Raw genomic sequence first — 25,568 nt, 5'->3', positions numbered from 1 at the left:
ATGGGAATAATTTGTCTAAAAAGTCCCAATTTGAGGTTCAACACAGAAAACGTGTTACAATAAAATCCCAGAACAAAGGACGTGAGAAGCCAGCTGAGAAAATGCTGAGCTGAACTGCACCTTATAGTTCATTTTCATTACGACAAAAAGAAGAGAAATCAATATGTGTGTGCATTGTTTCACACATCTGTCCGACGCAGTCCTCATTGCGCCCTGTGAGTGGATCAGCTTCCATGGGTGCACACAATATCGGTTTATATAACTGTTTTTTATCCAGGTCAGTCTTTAGTAGATCACAACATATGATTCCACCGCCCTGCTATCCTCTGAACAATGATGAGCAGGCTTGGTGTGTATCTAAATAAAAAACATGGTTATCATATGTTAATCTTAAGCTTAGTATGTTGCCATGTTGACCGGCTGAAGGTTGAAGGGGCTCATGCATGATGGCACGAGAGCAAATCGCCACGAGAGTAAAAGTATGATTTATTTACACAAGTTATTATTACTATATGTATTTATTGTAACACCTACTACATAAACACATTACAAACCTTCTTACTACATAACAATGTGTTATCTCTATATTAACAGCTGTGTAATAGCATAATAATGGCTGCTATGTAACAATTTAGGCCATTCTGAATGTATTAAGCCCAATAATAAAAAAATTTACGACTACAATTGAGAGAGGGTGTTGCAGAGTATGGGTCCTTAGTAAATTACAATTACGACTGCCCCATAACGTTACCTATTTTTCATAACCAAACTGCACAGATGCCTTAAAAAATATTTTATTTCCAAGAAAGTAAGTGCTATTTATGAATTACTACATTATTTGCTACAGTTGTTCCATTTTAAGAATATATATTTTTAATGGCCCATCAATCAATCAAATTATTTCACTTTTGACAAAAACTGTATTACAATAATAGCTCAAATATCCTATTTGACAATTATACGATTATTTAATGATGGGATTTATCACAACGAAAAAGGCCATAATTATTACAGTATTGGCAGGTACTATGTTATTGGTGATTATTACATTATTGGTTGTTACAAGTTGTTATGAGGACACAATGTGGTTTAACAACTGAGGGGAGACTCATCCTATCACCCTCTGAGAACCCTTGTAGTAACAGCAGACTTAGACAGGCCATCAGTCAAACTGGCATGGCTAAATATGGAAACCAAGCCTCATCATGCACCCCGGTCCCAGCATCTTGTCAACTATTTGTACAACATTTATAAGCGCAAGTAATTTAATCCAGGCACATTACTCAGTGTTTAAAGATACATTACAATGCCATGAACAATATTCTCTGGGGTAGGGCAAAGTAGACACACTAGAGTCAAGTCCAAGGCAAACGTTTGCTCGCTATATGCTCCAGTGATCTATTAATCTGTTTTACATCAGCACATTTGCTTATGTCATTAGTGAATAGAAGTCCAATCCAAAGCTTAAAATGCTCTGGGTTTTATTTGGATAGGCATGCACGCTTATTCTTTTCTGATTTAAAAAAAAAAAAAACATGCTGAAAAAAAGTGTTTGTAAAATGAATACCAGATACAAAAAAAAGTATCTCCACAATCATTACTGTAAAGCAAGTAAAGGTGCCTACTCATGATTTTAAATATTTCCCAAGATTTATATGGAAACAGAGGCAAGGAGAGCGTGACAGGAAAATTAATGACGCAGCGAGATCAAGAAAAGGTGTCATCACAAGCAACCTCTTCATGGGTGTGACCCTAATGAAGACACAGATAACAAAGGTTGACATCCATCATCCCTCCTAAACTGCAAACACCCGCATAACTATATTAGGTGAGCTTGGTGGTTGCATTATCAGTTGCTTCAAGGATCCCGTCTGGACGGGAACTACTGAAGGACCATGAGAACAGTCAGGATACTGCATGGATGGGTGATACCATGGCTCTGCCTGTGCATCTCTCTGTCCGCAGGGAGCCAAGGTATGTACAGACAAACACTGAGAGATACATCTAATATATCGAGACCAATACACTGAAAAAAATCTAACTGCTAACGGTGTTAAAAACTTTAATCATTCACAAGTAGTAATTTGTTTGAAATTACAAGAAAAGTTGAACGCGATTGATATTGTACCAACCTAGAAACATTCCTTGAAAGCTTTTAGTCAGAATAGACTGAAATAATGGCAGTCGTCAATATTGGAACCTGTTTTGTGATTCATGTTTTTCCCATCACCTAGAGCTACGATCATCACCCACAAAGAAATTCTGCAGCACATGGGGAAACGGCCATTTTAAGACATTTGATGGATATTTCTTTGAACTCCCGTCATCATGTAACTACAACTTTGCATCACAATGCAAGGGCAGCTACGAAGATTTCCAAATTCAACTTCAACGACAGGAGGTAGATGGAGTGACCTCCATTAAGAAAATCAGGATGAAACTGGATGGATTCATAGTTGAGTTGGCCGGCACTTCCATCAAAGTCAATGATAAGGAGTGAGTCTGTGTGATGATCATATTCTCAAAATGTGTTAAAGTAGCCTCCTGGTTACACAGATGGTTAATATCTTTGCACCAAACTGTGATTATGTATTTGTTTCCCTGTAGAATCAATGTACCATTCACCCGGGGCGGTGTCTCAATTGAACAAGCTGCGTCTTATGTCAAAATCTCTGCAAAGTTGGGTCTGGTCGCCATGTGGAATCAAGAAGACACCTTCTGGGTATGCGCATTCACATTTGCAGATCGAACTCTTCTTTAATAAACACTTAAATAAAATAAAAAACACACACACAATTTAAGAGCATAGGATAATGGAACAGGTGGCATTTTATTAAAATGAATACATTCAAAATGAAAGCATGTGAGAGTTTTCAGCATAGTTGACAGTCAGATAATGAGACAAATAACAGTAAAGCAAGCTAGTACCTTTAACTCTCACCAATGGTGACAAATAAACAGACTCTATGTTTATTCAAGCCTCATATTTACATTTGATTTCTATTATCACATAAGGTTGAGATGGATAGAATATTCCAGAACCAAACTTGTGGCTTGTGTGGTGACTTCAATGGAGACAAGCTTCATGATGAATTCATTCAATCAAGTAAGTGCTTAATGTTATAGTCTGGAACAAAGTAAAATACTGCAATCAGTCTTTAAACTTCTTGTCATATTTTCCTCCAGAAAAAGATGATTTGTTGAGTCTGGACTTGTATGGGGAGTTATGGAAAGTCAGTGACCCTACTGAAGACTGTGATGAGGAAACCCCTCCAGCCAAACAGAACTGTGATGACTTTGTATGTAGCACATTTAGTTTTGACCGTTGTCATCTGTGCAATTCAATTAAATGTAAACACCTAATACATTTCAACCCACAGAAAAGATTCTGCAAGGATTTGCTGACTGGACCTGCATTCGTCAGCTGTAAAGACCTGATTGATACTGATGCCTTCATCAGCGCTTGTCAGAGCGACATGTGCTCCTGCGGTGCAGTTGGTGCTTCTTGCATGTGTTCAACCCTATCTGAGTACTCACGTCAGTGTTCTCACGCTGGCGGAAAGCCACAGCAATGGAAGACCGCACAAATGTGTGGTAAGGACATGAAGGAGAAGTGTGTTTTCACCTGCACTTCAAAGATCCCTGCTTATAGTTCTTAATCATATTTTTTTGTATGCTGAACAGCCAAGAGTTGCCCTTTCAACATGGAGTATAGAGAAAGTGGTAGTCCATGTACTGACACATGCACCAACCCCCAGAGAAGCGATACTTGTGAGGATCATAGCATTGATGGATGCTTCTGTCCATCTGGTACGTTTCCTGATCTTTCCGCTAAGAAACCTAAACAACATGAAGTATTGGTTTAAAATTTCTTCATAGCAATGCCAGTGTATTGAAAAAAAATGTTGACAAAGCCCCTGCTCAGGTATGGATTGGTTCTGACTCTGAGAATGAACTCTACCTACTTTATGTTATCACAAATGAGAAAAAGAAAAACATTTGATGTCCAAATCATAAAGTTAAATATGTGAGTATCAATGTCGATGCATGAAAGATGACAGCTTAAAAAAATATACAAGACTATGATATGTTTGATATACTTGGTCTCCAGTCCTGGTTTTTAATTATTCCAGAGCTACTCAAAGCCTGAGACCTGTTATGTTGTATTTTTCTTCCAAAGGGACCGTTTTTGATGACGTCACAAAAACCGGCTGTATCCCTGCTAAGCAGTGTCCCTGCATGCATAAAGGAAAGCCATACAACCATGAGGAATACTACTCCAGTCAATGTCAACAGTGGTAAGTTCTTCCTTGTGTCGATTCACACAAAATGCCTCTTTGAGAAGTTTGGTCTTCCTGCACTGATTGACATCTGTTGACAGCAACTGCATACAGGGTCGGTGGCAGTGCAAGGATCTGAACTGTCCTGGTACCTGTGCCATTATCGGTGGCTCTCACATCTCCACCTATGATGATAAAACGTATACTTTCCATGGAGACTGTTCATATACTCTTACTGCGGTGAGACTTGATCTGAAAATCTTTTATCCTTTAATTCATTTACAAGATCGCACCAAATGTTAGTAAGAAAAATGTATCACAGTGAATATCTGCCTTCTTGATTTTAGGACACTGCAGGGACCTTCAGTGTCATTGGTACCTTAAACAAATGTGAAAAATCTGAGGAGTCTACTTGTCTTGAAGACATCACCTTGCGTCTGTCAAAGAACACGGTAAATGAGCGTACAGTACTAATTATATATATATTATATATGGCAATTTTTCCTAGAATTTCATTCAAATATTCCCAGTTGCGCACCTTTTGGATTAATTACAAAAATATATTTTTAGCCTTTTTTGTTTTATTCTAAATAATTTTTGCATAAAATTTGCTAAGAAAATGCAGTATTCAAAAATATTAGATAATATATTCTATTAGATAAGGCTTTTTTCTTATCATTTTTGAGCCTCAGATTTCCCAATTACATTTTATGAAATGATCTACAGTGTCAGGTATTAATGTATAAATATCTGACAAAACAATGACCTTCAACCTATTTCAGTGATGTTCTTGGTCCTACAGGTGATTGGAGTTGATGCGGATGGACAGGTCACATACAAAAAAATTGTCTCTCGGCTTCCTCTTATCATGGGTGAGTGGTTTGTTCTCTTTAAGAGTGCCTTCATATTTAGTTGATAACATACACACTGCACACATGCCTCACCGTGAACGTGTTCCTCCGTCACAGACGACGTCGTCATCTTCAAACCGTCTTCTTTCTTCATTGTAATCCACACCACTTATGGGTTTGATCTGGAGGTTCAGCTTGTGCCTGTTATGCAGCTCTACATCAAAGCTTGCACTTCCAGAAAAGGAAAACTCCAAGGTGTGTTTTTGTTTCCAGAGAAGATAAAAGCAACATAAAACTACTTGTCATTATTATGTTATGCTAAATACGGTTGGTTTCATTAAGGTCTCTGCGGAAATTTTAATGATGTGGAAGCTGATGACTTCAAAACCAGATGTGGCCTGAATGAGGGAATAGCTGCATTGTTTGCAAACACATGGAAAATTGGAGCAAACTGCCCTGATGCGACAAACACCCTTCGGGACCCCTGCACTTTGAGCGTGGAAAAGGGTAGGTGATGGACACTTTAATTGACATTTCAATTTCACTCTTTGCTTCACCTGTCAACATGGGGATATTTTTTATTTTTTTTGTATTTTTTTAGAAAGGTATGCCAAATACTGGTGCGGCTTCCTGTCAGATCGCAACAGCGTTTTTGCTGAGTGTCACTCGGAAGTAGATCCATCAGATTATGAAGCTGTAAGTTATGATTTGTGTTTGTATGTGTGTTATTTTGTTTATCTGCTGCATATTTCAGCATTTCAACTATCATGTGGCTGATTTCTCTGTGCAGGCTTGCGTCTATGATGCCTGCGCCTGTGAAAAGAGCGAAGAATGCATGTGTGCTGTTGTATCAGCCTATGTCCATGCCTGTGCTGCCGAGGGTGTCTTACTGGATGGATGGAGGGACAAAGTGTGCAGTAAGTCTAAACCAAATTCATCTGGAAACTGAATATTTTTGTTAAACTATCATCAGTTAAGCATAATCTGGCCTTCTCTTCTTTCTAACAGAAAAATACACCAATAGCTGCCCTGAAACTTTGCAGTATGGATACCAGATGAATAGCTGTGATCGCACATGCCGTGCTCTTAGTCAGTCAGATGTAACATGTGACATCAGCTTCACTCCTCTCGATGGCTGTGGCTGTGCTGAAGGACGCTACCTCAATGAGAAGGGACAGTGTGTCCCAGTTTCACAATGCCCCTGCCATGTAGGAGACAAGGTGATCCGTCCTGGGCAGGTCATCAAGGTCAACGGACAAACTTGGTGAGGATGTAATGTTTCCAATGACATGAAGCAAAGTATAATTTTTTATTAGGATTGCCGAGGTGTTTTATTTGTTCATGGATGGGAGCCTACTGTCAACCGGTAGCAGTTGCAATTCCCTGCAAACTGAGCCGGATCAAAACGACAATATCAAACGTTATTGCGTGTAACAGTGTATTTAGAAAAACAGGAGTTCTTCAAAGATGCGTATACACCTATAAATGCAGACAAGACAGCATATTTAGGACCTGATCTACATGATGTTGCATAGACACACTGTGAAAGCTGATCTAGTAGCAGGCCACACTGGGGACTGGATCTGCTGGTGGGGGCTCAGTGCTTCATTTCACCGGAATGTATTTGAATGTTGTTTTTTAGAAATAGAAATGGTTGTCTTGCTGTACGTCTGGCTTCTGAACAATTTCTGACAGCATCAAAATTGGAAGAAAAGCTGAAAATTTGCTGGTAAATCTGTAGATTCAAATAGATTTTGTGCACAAGGGATAAACAGATCCAGAAAGTAAATTAACAGAGAGGAATATTATTATATTATATATTATATTATAATATTATATATAATTCAGCATAAAGAAACATGTTTCCAACACCTGAATTGTATAGGGTTTTTTTTTTAATTCATTGTATTCATTTGCATTTAAAATATAGTTGTTTGACTTGCTTGTATTTGTTTGCATTTCAGCCTCTGTCATCATGGACAACTAAAATGTAGAGGAAGCCAAATCAGTGAGTACTTGGTTGACAAACTATATTCTTTCAACTGTAAAGTACTGTATCATTAACATTATGGGATGTCCTTTGTAATATGTTTATTACTGCCATCAGCCTGCACTGCGCCAATGGTTTTCGTCAACTGCACAAGTGCGAAACCAGGTACAACGGGAGCCGAGTGTCAGAGAAGTTGCCAAACACTGGACACAAAATGCGTAAGACTGATCTTCATGATTGCTTTTGCACATGTGAACAAAAGAACAAAATTGCATGTTGAATAAAATTGCTTTTCATTCCACAGGATGATGCACAATGCCTTTCAGGCTGTGTATGTCCTCCAGGCCTGATGCAAGATGGCAAAGGAGGCTGTATAAAAGAAGCAGAATGTCCTTGTACATATAATGGAGATATCTATAAACCAGGACAATCTCTCACTGTGGACTGCAATACATGGTGAGACTTAGTGTAATGTGTGCTGTGCCTTTTTCTTTTTTGAAGATCTATGACTTACTCAAGTTTTTCATTCTTCAATCCTAGCACATGCAAAAACAGAAAATGGGAATGCACAGAAAAAGTGTGTGATGGGACTTGCACCATGTATGGAGAGGGGCATTACGTCACTTTTGACGAAAAGAGATATGTCTTCAATGGCGGTTGTAGCTATGTCTTTGCACAGGTATAGTTTTGGTTTGTGTGATTTATTAATTTTTTTGATACTGAGAACTGAATTTAATACTGATTCTATATTCTCCAGGATTACTGTGGAGATACTGAAGGCTCCTTCAGGGTCCTGACTGAGAACACTCCTTGTGAGACAACTGACAGCATCTGCTCAACTGTCATCAAACTCTTTTTAGGGGTAAATAACAATCTAAAAAATGTATGGTGGTAAAATGCTCAAAATTACTTTGGAATATTACAAATGTGCGTGTATGTCTCTGTGTGTGTTTCTTTCAGAATAATGAAATTGTTCTATCCGAAGATAATGTCAGAGTTATCAAACAAAGTAAAGGGGAGGACATTGCCTACAAAGTCCACAAAATGGGATTATATATTGTCGTAGAGGCAAACAATGGTCTTATCCTTGTATGGAATAAGAAAACCACACTCATGATCAAACTCAGCTATGAGTTCAAGGTGGGTGAGCAGATATAGAGGCTGCAGCATACGGCACATACATCGTAATGGGGTTTTTTTCCCTTTGAAAAATTCACCCATTCTGATTTTATTACAGGGAAAAACCTGTGGTCTCTGTGGGAATTATGATGGGAGTGTCAAAAATGATTTCACCACCAGAAAAAACGAACTTGTCATTGATGCCTTCACGTTTGGAAACAGCTGGAAAGACTCAACTACTTGCCCAGATGAGAGCACTCCAAAATCTCCCTGCAGTTTGTACTCATACAGACAAGCATGGGCTTTGAAACACTGCAGCATTATCAAAAGTCCAGTATTTGCTACCTGTCATTCAAAGGTGAGAAATATATCAAAGTAACATCACAAAAAGTCAGGGCAAAGTTGATATATTCAACCCATTTTTTGTCTCTTGTGTCTATGACCACAACATAGTATTTAGTGCCACATTGCTGGAAGTCCATTAAAAAACTGTCCATGACGGCGCATAGAATGTGCTCTGACTTGATTATATTATTACTTTTCCTAATAGGTGAATCCTCAAAGCTATCACGACGCTTGCGTAAGAGACACGTGCGCTTGCAATACAGGTGGAGACTGTGAGTGTTTCTGTTCAGCTGTTGCAGCCTATGCAGCAGCTTGTAATTCAGCTGGAGCCTGCGTAAAATGGAGAACTCCCACCATTTGCCGTAAGTGTTTCTTTTTAAAGGATGAATAAAAAATGTATATCTGTCAGCGCCATTTGTAAATATGTCTGTCCATATAATAAGTGGCTATGGAATCTAATCTTCTCTTTATTGTCTTCTCTTGATTTATTAGCACTATTCTGTGATTTTTACAACACTGATGGAGAGTGTGAGTGGCACTATGAGCCTTGTGGAAAATCATGCATGAAGACCTGCAGCAATCCTACAGGAAAATGCTACAATCAGCTTCCTTCTTTAGAAGGTATACACACACAGAGCTTATAATCATAGACTGCAACCTCATTTATAGAATATGCTCTTTTTAAGTCAAATTTCAGATAACCTATGAACAAGAAGGACTTCCTGAAGGACTTTTTCTTGTGTGTACTTGTCCTGTAGTGATTATGCCAACTAAAAGAACATTTGACTTTTAAAGGCTGCTATCCAAAGTGCCCACCTGAACGGCCATTTTTGGAAGAGATTACCATGAAGTGTGTGTCAGGGGACAATTGTGGCTGCTATGATACTGAAGGAAAGCATTACAAAGAACGGGATCCCATGCCTTCTGAGGAGAACTGCCAGAGCTGGTAAGATACTTTTCACTACACTCATTTTGCAAACGTTAATAGCCTTGAAATGTATTCCTAGATTTCTTATTAAACTGTGCTACTGGTATACATGATTTAAATAATCATTGCATCACTAAAGCATTACAAATCTGTCCACTCACAAGTGATTATATGTGCTAAAAATATAGGACAGTGAAATAAATTCAGATATTTATGATAACTCTCTTGTCGACCTTTCAGTTATTGTTCTTCAACCTCAAGGCAATGCAGTTACAATGTTGAAGGTGAGCCAGATAAACATAATTTATTTAATGATCATTAAGATGCAATAAAATGCACAGATTTAAAACATTATTAAGTACAATAATCCACTATTCTTCTTTTGCAGCTTGCACATGTACATTTAAAGGTGATGAATACAAGTATGGGGAAACAATCTATGCCACTCATGATGGAGATGGAGAGTGTATAACAGCAATTTGTTCAGAAAATGGGAATATTACCAGAATTGTGGAGCCTTGCACAACTGCTGAGACACCAACAACAGTATTTATGTTTAACACAACTGGTAAGAAAGAACATTGCCTCTAAGAAACATTTCTCAACAGAAAAATTTACCAATTTGAAAAAGAAGCGGGGAGGTTAACTTATTTTTTGTTTTGTTTTTTCCCAGTGGCAGAAACAACAACACCAGAGCCACCAAGTACAACAACTCAAATTATCTCTACTGTTACCACTGAGTCTGTGACAACAATTGTTACCTTCTCAACACCAAGAGTTACAACAAGTTCCAAAACAACAGTATTTCCACCCTCATCAGTTCCACCTGAAGCCACAACAATCTCAACAACAAGTGTAACTACCACAGCAACTGGAAAGCACACTACAACAACCACAACTGAAAAACCCACCACAACCCCAGAAGAAGTCACAACTTCTGACTGCTATGTCTGTGACTGGTCAGAATGGACCAACAAGAATTCCCCTCAGTCTGGTCCGGATAATGGAGATAATGAAACAATCGAAGACATTCCTTATGAAGACCTGACATCTTGCAGAAAGCCACTAGAAATTCAGTGCAGAGCTAGTCGCTTTAAAGATAAAAGTTTTGAGGAGCTTGGTCAAACAGTAACATGTGACCCTGAAAAAGGTCTCATGTGCAAAAACAGAGACCAAAGTCCAGTTCAATTGTGTGTTGATTATGAAATACGAGTGAAGTGTTGTCGTTACATTTGTGGATCTACCACAATAGTTCAAACTCCCACCCCAACAATTACTGAAGAAACAGGTGCAACAACCACTACAACAACTACCAAGGAGACAGGTGCAACAACCACAACAACAATTACCGAAGAGACAGGTGCAACAACCACAACAACTGAAAAACCTACACCAACCTCTGAAGAGCTAAGTCCAACAACCTCGGGAAGAGAAGAACACACCACAACCCCAGAAGACTGCTATGTCTGTGACTGGTCAGAATGGATCAGCAACAACTACCCTCAGTTTGGTCTGGATAACGGAGATAATGAAACAATCAAAGACATTGCTGATCAAGACCTGATATCTTGCAGAAAGCCACAAGAAATTCAGTGCAGAGCTATTCGCTTTAAAGATCAAAGTTTGGAGGCTGTTGGTCAGGAAGTAACATGCAACCCTACAGAAGGTCTCATGTGCAAAAACAGAGACCAAAGTCCAGTTCCATTCTGTCTTGATTATGAAATACGAGTGAAGTGTTGTCGTTACATTTGTGGATCTACCACAATAGTTCAAACTCCCACCCCAACAATTACTGAAGAAACAGGTGCAACAACCACTACAACAACTACCAAGGAGACAGGTGCAACAACCACAACAACAATTACCGAAGAGACAGGTGCAACAACCACAACAACAATTACCGAAGAGACGGGTGCAACAACCACAACAACAATTACCGAAGAGACGGGTGCAACAACCACAACAACTGAAAAACCCACACCAACATCTGAGGAGCTAAGTCCAACAACCTCGGGAAGAGAAGAACACACCACAACTCCAGAAGACTGCTATGCCTGTGACTGGTCAGAATGGACCAACAAGAATTCCCCTCAATCTGATCTAGAGAAGGGAGATTATGAAACAATCGAAGACATTCCTTATGAAGACCTGACATCTTGCAGAAAGCCACTAGAAATCCAGTGCAGAGCGAGCAGCTTTAAAGATAAAAGTTTTGAGGAGCTTGGTCAAACAGTAACATGTGACCCTGAAAAAGGTCTCATGTGCAAAAACAGAGACCAAAGTCCAGATTCATTGTGTCTTGATTATGAAATACAAGTGAAGTGTTGTCGTTACATTTGTGGATCTACCACAATAATTCAAGCTCCCACCCCAACAACTACTGAAGAAACAGGTGCAACAACCACAACAACAATTACCGAAGAGACAGGTGCAACAACCACCACAACAATTACCGAAGAGACGGGTGCAACAACCACAACAACTGAAAAACCCACACCAACCTCTGAGGAGCTAAGTCCAACAACCTCGGGAAGAGAAGAACACACCACAACCCCAGAAGACTGCTATGCCTGTGACTGGTCAGAATGGACCAACAAGAATTCCCCTCAGTCTGGTCCAGATAAGGGAGATTATGAAACAATCGAAGACATTCCTTATGAAGACCTGACATCTTGCAGAAAGCCACTAGAAATTCAGTGCAGAGCTAGTCGCTTTAAAGATAAAAGTTTTGAGGAGCTTGGTCAAACAGTAACATGTGACCCTGAAAAAGGTCTCATGTGCAAAAACAGAGACCAAAGTCCAGTTCAATTGTGTCTTGATTATGAAATACGAGTGAAGTGTTGTCGTTACATTTGTGGATCTACCACAACGATTAAAACATCCACCAAAGTGATTACTGAGGAGACAGGTAGAACAACGAAAATATCAACTACAGAAACCCCGGTAGTTGTTACAGGTACAGTGACTACAAAAGCCCCATTAACAAGTCCTCTTGTTGAAATTACAACTACAACAGCTACAAGTATGGCTACCACATCATTATCAACTAAAACCCCAGAAAAACCCACCACAACACCAAAAGAATGGGTCACTACAATCACAACTGTAAAACCTATGACCACTGGACAAGTCCCTACAACAACCACATCAACAAAAAGACCCCCACCTCCACCAGAGGAGGTCAGTACAACCGCATGGACAGAAAGACCTCCTCCACCAACTGAGGAGGTCACGACAACTGCATTGACAGAAAAAACCCCAACACCAACAAAGGAGGTCAGTACAACAACCACATCGACAGAGAGACCCCCAACACCAACAGAGGAGGTCACTACAACTGCATTGACAGAAAGGCCCCCAACACCAACAAAGGAAGTCAGTACAACTGCATCAACGGAAAGACCTCCATCACCGCCAGAGGAAGTCAGTACAACAACCACATCAACAGAAAGACCCCCAACTCCACCAGAGGAGGTCATTACAACAACCACATCAACAGAAAGACCCCCAACTCCACCAGAGGAGGTCACTACAACCGCATTGACAGAAAGACCCCCAACACCAACAAAGGAAGTCAGTATAACTGCATCAACGGAAAGACCGCCATCACCACCAGAGGAAGTCAGTACAACAACCACATCAACAGAAAGACCCCCAACACCAACAGAGGAGGTCACTACAACCGCATCAACAGAAAGACCCCCAACTCCACCAGAGGAGGTCAGTACAACTGCATCAACGGAAAGACCTCCAACACCAACGAAAGAGGTCAGTACAACAACCATATCAACTGAAAGACCACCAACAGAGGAGGTCAGTACAACCACCACATCAACAGTGCGACCCCCACCACCAACAGAGGAGGTGACTACAATAACGACATCAACAGAAAGACCCCCACCACCAACAGAGGAGGTGACTGCAACAACCACATCAACAGAAAGACCTCCACCACCAACAGAGGAGGTGACTACAACAACGACATCAACAGAAAGACCTCCAACACTCCCAGAGGAGGTCAGTACAACAACTACATCAACAGAAAGACCTCCACCACCAACAGTGGAGGTGACTACAACAACCACATCAACAGAAAGACCCCCAACTCCACAAGAGGAGGTCAGTACAACTGCATCAACGGAAGGACCTCCAACACCAACGAAAGAGGTCAGTACAACAACCATATCAACTGAAAGACCACCAACAGAGGAGGTCAGTACAACCACCACATCAACAGTGCGACCCCCACCACCAACAGAGGAGGTGACTACAATAACGACATCAACAGAAAGACCCCCACCACCAACAGAGGAGGTGACTGCAACAACCACATCAACAGAAAGACCTCCACCACCAACAGAGGAGGTGACTACAACAACGACATCAACAGAAAGACCTCCAACACTCCCAGAGGAGGTCAGTACAACAACTACATCAACAGAAAGACCTCCACCACCAACAGTGGAGGTGACTACAACAACCACATCAACAGAAAGACCCCCAACTCCACAAGAGGAGGTCAGTACAACTGCATCAACGGAAGGACCTCCAACACCAACGAAAGAGGTCAGTACAACAACCATATCAACTGAAAGACCACCAACAGAGGAGGTCAGTACAACCACCACATCAACAGTGCGACCCCCACCACCAACAGAGGAGGTGACTACAATAACGACATCAACAGAAAGACCCCCACCACCAACAGAGGAGGTGACTGCAACAACCACATCAACAGAAAGACCCCCACCACCAACAGAGGAGGTCAGTACAACCACCACATCAACAGTGCGACCCCCACCACCAACAGAGGAGGTGACTACAATAACGACATCAACAGAAAGACCCCCACCACCAACAGAGGAGGTGACTGCAACAACCACATCAACAGAAAGACCTCCACCACCAACAGAGGAGGTGACTACAACAACGACATCAACAGAAAGACCTCCAACACTCCCAGAGGAGGTCAGTACAACAACTACATCAACAGAAAGACCTCCACCACCAACAGTGGAGGTCAGTACAACAACTGCATCAACGGAAAGACCGCCATCACCACCAGAGGAAGTCAGTACAACAACCACATCAACAGAAAGACCCCCAACTCCACAAGAGGAGGTCAGTACAACTGCATCAACGGAAGGACCTCCAACACCAACGAAAGAGGTCAGTACAACAACCATATCAACTGAAAGACCACCAACAGAGGAGGTCAGTACAACCACCACATCAACAGTGCGACCCCCACCACCAACAGAGGAGGTGACTACAATAACGACATCAACAGAAAGACCTCCACCACCAACAGAGGAGGTGACTACAACAACGACATCAACAGAAAGACCTCCAACACCCCCAGAGGAGGTCAGTACAACAACTACATCAACAGAAAGACCTCCACCACCAACAGTGGAGGTGACTACAACAACCACATCAACAGAAAGACCCCCAACTCCACAAGAGGAGGTCAGTACAACTGCATCAACGGAAGGACCTCCAACACCAACGAAAGAGGTCAGTACAACAACCATATCAACTGAAAGACCACCAACAGAGGAGGTCAGTACAACCACCACATCAACAGTGCGACCCCCACCACCAACAGAGGAGGTGACTACAATAACGACATCAACAGAAAGACCCCCACCACCAACAGAGGAGGTGACTGCAACAACCACATCAACAGAAAGACCTCCACCACCAACAGAGGAGGTCAGTACAACCACCACATCAACAGTGCGACCCCCACCACCAACAGAGGAGGTGACTACAATAACGACATCAACAGAAAGACCCCCACCACCAACAGAGGAGGTGACTACAATAACGACATCAACAGTGCGACCCCCACCACCAACAGAGGAGGTGACTACAATAACGACATCAACAGAAAGACCCCCACCACCAACAGAGGAGGTGACTGCAACAACCACATCAACAGAAAGACCTCCACCACCAACAGAGGAGGTGACTACAACAACGACATCAACAGAAAGACCTCCAACACCCCCAGAGGAGGTCAGTACAACAACTACATCAACAGAAAGACCTCCACCACCAACAGTGGAGGTGACTACAACAACCACATCAACAGAAAGACCCACAACATTAAGAAAGGAGCCCACAACAACAACCACAACAGAGTCAACAACCATAGAAGGTACTACAATAACCACATCAACAGAAAGACCCCCAACACCAACTGAGGAGGTCAGTACAACAACCACACTGACAGAAAGACCTCCACCACCAACTGAGGAGGTGACTGCAACAACCACATCAACAGAAAGACCTCCACCACCAACAGAGGAGGTGACTACAACAACGACATCAACAGAAAGACCTCCAACACCCCCAGAGGAGGTCAGTACAACAACTACATCAACAGAAAGACCTCCACCACCAACAGTGGAGGTGACTACAACAACCACATCAACAGAAAGACCCACAACATTAAGAAAGGAGCCCACAACAACAACCACAACAGAGTCAACAACCATAGAAGGTACTACAATAACCACATCAACAGAAAGACCCCCAACACCAACTGAGGAGGTCAGTACAACAACCACACTGACAGAAAGACCTCCACCACCAACTGAGGAGGTGACTACAACTGCATCTACACTTAAAACTACGACAGTGATTGTGTCTTCAACACAGGGAAAAACCACATTGTGTTTCTGCAAGTACTTGGATGAAACCTTCACTCCAGGTAACTAATATGTCATTGTCATCATTTGTTCCTCATATTGTCAAAGCAAAATTTTGAGCACAGCTACACATGCATTCATGCTTTTTAGATGTCCTAAACAGCCAACTCCCCAACTTTGGTATTTGTTCATAAAAAGATCACATAGTATTAGGAAATGCTTATATCAAATCACCCTTACCCACGACCAACTATATTGCCGAAATTCGATCTGTATGGTTAATGAATAAACCTTGATTTTATAACATATGCATGAGGTTGAGCATTTTCTGAGAACTAAATTCTCAGTGAATTTGATCCACCTCCCTTGATTTTACCCTCATTTAGGAAGCTTCATGTACAATAAGACTGATGGAGACGGTTGGTGTTACACTGCATATTGCAATGTGACATGCAATGTTGAGAAGCATGGCAGACTATGTCAAACTACAACTCCTCCAACATACACTGAGTCATCCACGCCACTGACAGAGAAGATTCCTGAATGCTCATATCTTGATCCACCCAGAAAGGTATTTGAATTCAGATATGCTTTTTACATAAATAAAAGTTTTGTCTTTGACGAACATCTTCAGAAATGTGCATATAAATTAACCTTCAAACATAAGTCAGGCAAAACTAACACAAACAATCTTTCCCACATGTATATATGTGTTTCACAGAAAGTAGTTTTGTTAATCTGGTGGTTTACTTGTATGAGTAATTTACCCAGATCATAGGTTTTTTTATTTTATTTTGTCATATACTAACTTGAATGTAGAATAACATTAGGTAATTGATCCAGCTCCAACAAAATTTTAGATATTACCATGAATTGAATAAATCCCCAATCATAAAGAAATTCATCCACCGTTCTATAGACTTAAAAATAACATTGACAGAAAACCTATTACATAAACATGGTAGAACACATTTATTTCTTTGTAGTTTTGACAGCATGTACTTACTTCCTATTATTATTCAAATGGAGCAAAAATGTTCATCAGAAAGTTAGTACCGCTTTCATAAAGTTTCTGCTCTCAAAAGTAAATTAGGAATTCTGTAAATAAGAAACTTCTGATCATTAGTATAACACTTCTTGTGCTAGTTTGTTTCAATATATGTACTACATTACAGAATGGCGAGACCTGGAGTTCAAGCAACTGCACCAAAGAAAGATGTGAAAATGGTCAAGTTATCACAGAACATATGTCATGTCCTCCAACATCCATGCCTGTTTGTGAAAATCGTATCGCACCAGTGAAGATTTTGGAAGAAGGATCCTGTTGTCCCCACTACGAGTGCCGATGTAAGTTCAAATGAGTATCTTTCAAGACGTGCACATCAAGGCAGAATATCAAATCCAAACGTTTTCTTTGCTTTAACTCTCATTCTAATCTAAATGTGACGCTTACAGGTGTTTGTGGTGGCTGGGGAGACCCTCATTACTTGACATTTGATGGCCAGTATTACAGCTTCCAGGAAAACTGCACATATATTCTGATGAAAGAGATCAATCCCCGATACGATTTTAAGGTTCTCATTGACAATACAGACTGTGACAACTCAGGCAAGGTGTCCTGCGCAAAGGCCTTGATTGTGTTTTACAAGGACTACGAAATTATACTTACACAAGAGAGGATACCAAAGACTGTGAACATGGTAAATCTTCCCACAATACAGTATATTGCTTTGATCAATTTAATACACTGTGATTTCAAGCAGTGAAGATAATTAAGTTGTTTCACTTACAGTGTATAATGTTACTTTTGTTTAGGTGTTCATCAATGGCAAACGGATCCCTCCGAACTACTCCAACAAAGACCTTGTCATTACATCTTCAGGAATTGAGCTGATGTTGAAAGTCCCAGAAATTGAAGCAGTTGTGGTGTACAAAGGTTTTGTATTCAGCCTTGAACTGCCTTTTTCTCTTTTCCACGGCAACACAGAGGGACAGTGTGGTAAGATCATTTCTGAAATGCTCCTATAATATTGTTGCATGTTAGATTCTTCAGTTGAAATATAGATGGATACTAATGGGGTTTATTCCCATCATTCAATATTAACAGAGATTATTCATTTTATTTTAAATAATCATTCTGACGGACTGCTCAGCATTTAAAGCTCACTATAACGGTCACAAACATGTTTGATTATCAGACTTTGCACATGTATGGTTATGCAATATTCTTGTTTTTATATTCACTTTCACAAGGTGTATGTGACAATTACAAGAAAAATGACTGCAGATTACCAAATGGTGCGATTCATCCCGACTGCTCTGAAATGAGCCATGAGTGGCGTGTCAAAGACAAGAGCAAGCCGTACTGTGACAACCCACGACCTTCAACCCCGCCATCTTTGCCGCCAACAGTGGCAGAGTGCAAATCCGATACCTGTGAAATTATTAAAAGCGAGTAAGTGTTTACATGATCAACCCGAACACAGAATGTCACCATTCTGCGGTACCATTGGAATAACGTGCGTTATTCTCTTTTGTACATGAAGGGTGTTCGAGGAGTGCCACAAAGTGGTCCCACCAGATGCATTTTATCAGGCCTGCTTGTTTGATGTGTGCCACGTGTCAAATACCACCATGAGCTGTAACAGTCTGGAGGCCTACGCCATAGCATGTGCTGAGGCACATGTCTGTGTGTCCTGGAGGGATGCGACAGACGGACAGTGTGGTAGGAGAGCTTCGCATGGGAGAGAAACATCCTGTTTTGTTGGAAGAGACATTTTCTTGGAACTTTCATTTTGATACTACTTTCTCTTCCTGTAGAATATCATTGCCCAGAAGACAAAGTCTACATGCCTTGTGGACCGACTGTTGTACAAACTTGCAATGCAAGGTAATCAATCACTTCTGCTTTTACATTGTTGTTGGTTAATTACAATATAAATCTAGCAGTTGACAAAAGTGTTCAAATTCTTTCATTAAGATATAATGATGGAGTTAATGCAAACATTTTGCATGCGTATGTCTTTACTGGAAATCATTTTTCAATTTGTGAATTATTACCAAACAGAAAGTACATCTAATTCATAAAGTTTTGAGTAATTGAACTTTGGCAAATTCAAAACAATTGATGTCATTGTTGGACTAATGAAAGATTGAGAGTTACTGAGTAACTGAACATCAGCACAGCTATGACTGCCATGCTCAGATTCAGTATAACGCCACAACCTTGAATGTGGTATCCTTTGAATCATGTACATTTCTCTTCTATGTGCAACCAGAGAGAAAGGGTAGTCTGAGTAAGCCGTTATTTGTGTCATTCAGAACATTAAAGCAGCGGTGAAGTGTCACCTTTCATAAAGTGTCAGATTATTTTAATGAAAATGAATGTTGTATGATTGTCAATTGATTTTCTTTTCAGACAAAATGAAAACTTTAATAGGAAATGCCAAGGAAAGTCAAAAGACCAAGGGAAAGGTTGCCAACAAATAATGGAAGGATGCTTCTGTCCAGAGGGGAAACTGTTGTTTAGTGCCACCTCTGATGTCTGTGTCTCCTCTTGTAAGTGCATTTTGTAGTTGCTTATAAAAAATTTAAAAAAACAATCTCATGTAAATCCTTGTGAGTGCATTGATATGCAGCCTAATTGGTTATTTTTATTGTTGAAGGTTGTACTGGACCTGACGGCAAACCTAAAGAGGCAATTGTTCCACTACCTCACCCCCCTCAAACACATGGACGATGTTCACAGTGTATCACAACCTGTCATAATAACTGTTTTCCTTCATTAAAACAGCTCGGTGAAGAGTGGCAGACTGACTGTCAGCATTGCACTTGTGACAACGACACTCAGAGCGTGGAGTGTGAGCCTGTTGCATGCGCAACGGAGGAAGCGGTTTCCTGTGACGAAGAGGGTGAAGTGTTGGTGAACCGCACAGTGGACTGCTGCGAGAAGCAGATATGTGGTGAGTGATTTTAGATTTCACTTTTGCTTTTATCTCTTCAGTCTTTTCACACAAAAACAAATGTTTGCGTTACTATTTGACAAACTCTACACTTGTTTGGGTCAATCAAAGAGTATTTGTTGCTTCTGTATGGTCTTATAGGGGTCGCATAGCCTATTAAGTAGTATAGCAAGAGTGACATATCTACATTTTATCTGACACAGTTCCATTACTTCAGCAAATAATTGTTGATCATTCTGGTTTCTCCCTTGGGTTAACCTCATTGATGCTGAACAATAATTTGATCTTTCATCAAACAGAGTGTGATAAGAGCCGCTGCTCAAAACCAACATCAAAATGCGAGGTGGGATTTGAGCTGGAAGTCATCGTCTCAGCCGAAAGCTGCTGCCCTGTTTACCACTGCGGTATGCTCCACAGCAAGATCTCCTTTATTCACTGAGTGCATGAGTGGAAAAGGCACAAGTCTAACATGCCCTCATTTGTTGTTGTTGTCTCCTCTAGTTCCCAAACATGTCTGTGTCTACAACGAGACTGAATATAAGGTCAGTGGATAATAGCACGAGATGCAGGTTAAACATCCAGTTCATCGAGAGTGTGCTAAAAGTTAACTGACAAGATTATTGCTTACTTTTATTTTCATGGCAAACAGCCCGGTGTGGAATTCCCCAAAGGTGAATGTGAAGTATGCAGGTGCGGTGTAATGGAAGATCCTGACACCCAGCTGAACGAGTACACCTGCGTCAAGCAAACGTGCGCTGAAGAGTGTGAAGAGGTACTTTCACATGGAAATACTACAGTTTTATGTACACTTGAACCTGTAGAGCTGTGTGTTGTTGAGAAATGATTCCAAAGGCAATAATACATGATATTACAAATGATGTGCTCCAGCTGGCCATGGGCTTGTGAAGTAGATCCCTTCTGAATTCAAGAAATCTTCTCTTTTATTGAAAAATATCAATAGAAAATGGAAGCGAATACAGTTCAGGGCCCATCGGTAGTTTGTTGGCATAAACATATTTCGAAATTATTACAGTTTATGCATATATTTTAAAAATGTATTTTTACGCCCCTATTGACGTTATGTGGAGACAGTCAATCAGTTTAATCAGTGACCTGACTGACTTTCCTATTTCTTTTCCAAACAGGGCCACGAGTATAAAGAGCAACCTGGAAAATGTTGTGGAATATGTGAACAGAAGAGTTGCATTATGGAATTCCCAGATGTCCCTACGCCAGTCGTCATTGACGTACGTCCAGCATAAAAGAAAAGCCTTCAAAATCAATACGTTGTTTCTTACATGAGTTCAATCACTAATTCACCTTTTTCCACATCTGACAGCCGTCTGGGACTTGGTCACCACCAGACGACAACTGTACCAAGTATGAGTGCCAGAAGGTTAATGATGACTTTGTCGTCATTCTGAACAAACCATCCTGCGCTAAATTTGATCCAGAGAACTGCGTCGAAGTGAGTACAATACATCTGAATATGAGCAGAAGCTGAAGAGAGATTTGTGTTTTGTGTGAACGGTTCAAAATGTGTTGTTTTATCACAATTCCTTGTATTTCAGGGCACTGAGCGTATGGATGAGACTGGCTGTTGCAAAACATGTAAGTAGAATTCTGGCAAAGGAGTACAGTGACAGCATTTTTAAACTGCAGTCATATGAATAAAAATCTTTGTAATTCTTATTCACAGATTTTTTAATTCTCTTTTGAATTAAGATTTGATTTAACATACCAGCAGGCCTCTTATAGTTAATGATTAATAGATTTCTTTGTTGAAGAGGTACATTGTTTTGACTCATAGTACAGCCAAAATAAAATAAATAAATAAAAACAATCTGGAATTTTTTTATAATTGAACAACAAAGTATTGTGAAGAATCAGTTTGCCTACAAAGTAAAGCTTGGAGTTAATGTGCTGCCACTTCTATTGGCAGAGACTCAACAACAGTTTGAGATTATTTATAGGTGGATGACAGATTTGAGACAAATATTCTCGAATTGTAACTGGCTTCTGAGACCAATATGCATTCTAAGGTTTAATTTGAAAAGCTCTTAGCTCTATAAAATCTGCAACTGTTGTTACACTCATAGTTTTGCACTGAGGTGTCTTTCATGAATCCAATTTGTCCCCATTTCACAACAGTTTTAGCATCAGTGCATTAGAATAACTCACACAGTGCTGCAACACGATTATCTGCCTTTGTGCACAATATGAAGTTTGGCCAAATCAAATCATTTTTTCCCCTGAATAAGTTGACATGATGTTCTCATGTCATCCACAGGTACTCCCCGTCATGATTGTGTGAAGAAGACGAACATCACCGTACTGCAGGCCAGGAACTGCATATCAGTGGAGCCGGTGGAGCTCACTGCCTGCGCAGGATCCTGTGGAGAATCCTTCTCAAGGTGAGTCTTTGCATTGTGCCCTAAGGACGACTCACCCAGCAATGCTGGAATCACCTGTCCGCTTTTCACGTAAACAATTCCTTTGACTGTTTGCTCACAATTTCGTAGCAGGTGTCTTCTCCTAAAGTGTCCTTGTTTCTCTGCAGGTACTCGGCCGAGAGCAACAGCATGATTCATTCGTGCACATGCTGTCGAGAGCTGGAGACGAGCGAGAAAGAGGTGGAGATGACGTGCGCTGATGGCACCATAATAAAACACACTTACATTTCAGTGGACAAATGTGGCTGCCATGTGTGTGAAGACAAACGTTAATCAAAGAATTATACATCTGACACCCATGGAATTGGCAACGATATGACAGTCTTATATAGTTTCCTGCACTTCTCTTAAACTCTGCTCCTTGTAATTTCCTATCAGCACAGTGTTGGATTTGCCGAAGCAGGTCCACATGTGATGTCAGCACACATTCGTGTGAGGATGTGTCCTGAAATTAATCTTTTACAAACTTGTAATGTTGCATATTTCTTTGGTAGAGGTATTTTTCCCCTTGCATTTAATCTAATTGTTTAATAATCATGTGTCCAAATGCATATATTGTACCGACACTTCTGTTTCCTGCATCATTAAAACTCAGCTTTACTGGTAATGATTTCTCATTGTTTTCTTTCTTCCTTGATGTATCATCAGTAGCATAGAGAATTTCCTAAATAGAAAACAAAATTAGTAATTTTGGCCTTATTGGAGCCCAATATGTATCAATGATCCAAATCGTTTTTTAAAAGAAAATTCATAAAAACCCTAAATGTAATAACTAGTGAATAAAGTAACAAGATGCTGAGCCCAAAACCTAAAAACCTTTTTCAGAAAATGTAACAACTTGCTGCGTTTTGGCTCCGTTATCACATTATGGTAAAATATGTATCCTCAAATTGTGTTATAATTTTATTATATTATAGTGTGTCAACAATTTATTGATTATAGTGTGTATTGCCTCTATGGACAGTGTATTATACACAAATGCCCATATTTTTTATATGTAATCCTCCGTGAAGGTTTGTACAGTTTTAAATGCTTCAGGTAGTTTGAAAACGTTATTCTAAAAACAAAACAATTAAAGCAGAATACAACAACAGAAAACAAGACTAATAAAGGGTTTGAGAGCCAAGATGAAACTGATTCATATAAAATTTGTTTAAATCTTAAATATGAATTAATTATAATAACAAGAAATAAACAATATAAAATGATAACACAAAAAAAGACTTCAAACGGATGTTAAAAAAACAGATAACCCTGAATCCAACGCTGCACAAATTGAATCAAACGTAGAAGAAAGAAAGAGGTTGCCCTCTGGTGGTGGCTTTTGTTACTACATAATTGTATAAAGTTACAAATATTAAGATGACGTCCATCTCCAGTAAATATTCCAAAGTAAAAACGAATTGATGATTGTTACGTTCCGTCAAGGCCGTTACAGTTCGCATTGTTTTGCATTATTCGTTTTCATTTTCTCACAGACATTTACAGCAGACTGTTTTAAAACCAATGTGTTTTAAAATGTATTTACGTTTTACAAAAACAGCAATTTATCTCATTTTGAGCTGCATTAACCTGGAATATGATGAAATTGTGTGAATATGCACACATTACAAATTTTTTGTTTCATTTTTCCCGCAATGATTCGTAAATAGTGATGTTTTTGCAGGATTATTTTGCAGTGGTTGGAAAGTTAAATGTCTGAAGGAGCTGTTTCGCCGCCTGGCGGACAAATGGAGGAACTACAAAAACAGAAACTGTCATGGCGTCCTCTTCAAGGCTCAATATCAAGGTTGACTCTGGTCACTGGTTAGTTTATATTTGATCAATAAGTGTGTTCAGCTAAACAGTCACGCCTAAAGCCAACTTTTAGACTGGTATTGGTTCAGGAAGTTGTTTAAAAGTTTGTCTAAATGACCTCGACGCTTCGTTTAAACGCAGAAACGTAAGCGCGTAAACGGCAACTCTTTATGACCTCGTGAGGGTTTAGAAAACTTAATAAATCAAACTCGGGGAGTCAAATACTAAATTCTACTCTTTGATAATTCATGAAATCAATCAATAAAATGTCCCAACCACTGGTAACGCTGACAAATGTGAATAATTCCCACACTGTGTTGCTGCAGTTTAATTTAATCTGCACCTTTCAGACCATTTCCTGTATCACTGATCTATCTTCTACTATCTGATAGTTTTATTTCTGATGAATAGAAATGTAAAAGTCAATGAATGAATTTGTGAGTGTTTTTCCTTTTGCACGAACAGTTCCAAGTCATGGTTATTTACAATCACAATCAAGAGAGAAACTGTTTATTCTCGTGAATTGACCGTTGATGATCAAATTGTGCTCCAATTTATTTTTCAAGAACTATACATTTAAAACCAAAATGTAGCTGTCATTTTCCAACAGCAACAGTATTCTTTGAGTTAATTTTGCTCTCTTCAAATCTAAAAGTTGAATCATTCTTTACATTCCCAAATTTTAATCCAATTTCTTTTATAATGTCATATTTTTCATCATTGTAAACTGAGTATCTTAAAACGATCAGATTTTATTTATAAATCATCCTCCATGAAGGCTTGTTATTGTTTAAAATGCTTCAGGTAATATTGAAAAAGTTATTCTGAGACAAAACAAGTAAAGCAGAATACAAAAAAGGAAAAAACAAGACTCATTTGTTTGCTCATTTGGTTTAAGAGCCGTTGTGAAACTGATTTAAAAAAATGTGTTTCATTGTAAAATATAATTTAATTATAGTAATATAAATAAAACAATATGAAATAGTAAAATTATAAAAAGAAAAAAAAGACGTTAAACGGTAGTTAAAACGCCGATGCAACTTATTCCAATATTGCACATAGTGAATCAAACGGAGAATTAAAGAGTTTGCCCTCTGGTGGTAACTTTGTGTCACTACATTATTGCATAAAGTTACAAATATTAAGATGGCGTCCATCTCCGGTGAATATTCCAAAGTAAAACAAGT

The 25,568-nt window shown here is 39.7% G+C and overlaps 1 protein-coding gene across 1 annotated transcript; it reads left to right on the top strand.

Moving 5' to 3' along the window:
- The first annotated feature begins 1,817 nt into the window (after nucleotides 1-1,817).
- Nucleotides 1,818-23,191, top strand: LOC308116805 (uncharacterized protein). Its single transcript, XM_080475209.1, has 48 exons — nucleotides 1,818-1,974; nucleotides 2,235-2,496; nucleotides 2,608-2,722; nucleotides 3,016-3,106; nucleotides 3,187-3,299; nucleotides 3,381-3,594; nucleotides 3,685-3,810; nucleotides 4,181-4,298; nucleotides 4,382-4,520; nucleotides 4,628-4,732; nucleotides 5,083-5,152; nucleotides 5,249-5,386; nucleotides 5,474-5,638; nucleotides 5,733-5,827; nucleotides 5,922-6,048; nucleotides 6,140-6,395; nucleotides 7,096-7,139; nucleotides 7,239-7,339; nucleotides 7,426-7,577; nucleotides 7,662-7,800; nucleotides 7,879-7,983; nucleotides 8,082-8,261; nucleotides 8,359-8,598; nucleotides 8,791-8,947; nucleotides 9,078-9,206; nucleotides 9,381-9,531; nucleotides 9,754-9,797; nucleotides 9,902-10,081; nucleotides 10,187-15,726; nucleotides 16,180-16,231; nucleotides 16,556-16,740; nucleotides 17,345-17,516; nucleotides 17,625-17,869; nucleotides 17,985-18,168; nucleotides 18,423-18,624; nucleotides 18,716-18,894; nucleotides 18,990-19,059; nucleotides 19,588-19,727; nucleotides 19,835-19,866; nucleotides 19,963-20,131; nucleotides 20,431-20,535; nucleotides 20,633-20,673; nucleotides 20,781-20,903; nucleotides 21,277-21,378; nucleotides 21,471-21,599; nucleotides 21,703-21,742; nucleotides 22,422-22,545; nucleotides 22,692-23,191. The coding sequence occupies exons 1-48, from the start codon at nucleotides 1,896-1,898 to the stop codon at nucleotides 22,855-22,857; spliced, it is 11,835 nt and encodes a 3,944-aa protein (XP_080331335.1). The 5' UTR covers nucleotides 1,818-1,895; the 3' UTR covers nucleotides 22,858-23,191.
- Nucleotides 23,192-25,568: the final 2,377 nt, after the last annotated feature.

This window comes from Lipophrys pholis, assembly GCF_963383615.2.
Source record: "Lipophrys pholis genome assembly, chromosome: 11".
NCBI lineage: Eukaryota > Metazoa > Chordata > Actinopteri > Blenniiformes > Blenniidae > Lipophrys > Lipophrys pholis.
Note: the sequence above shows the minus strand (reverse complement) of the source record. Positions and strands in the feature narration are given on the sequence as shown.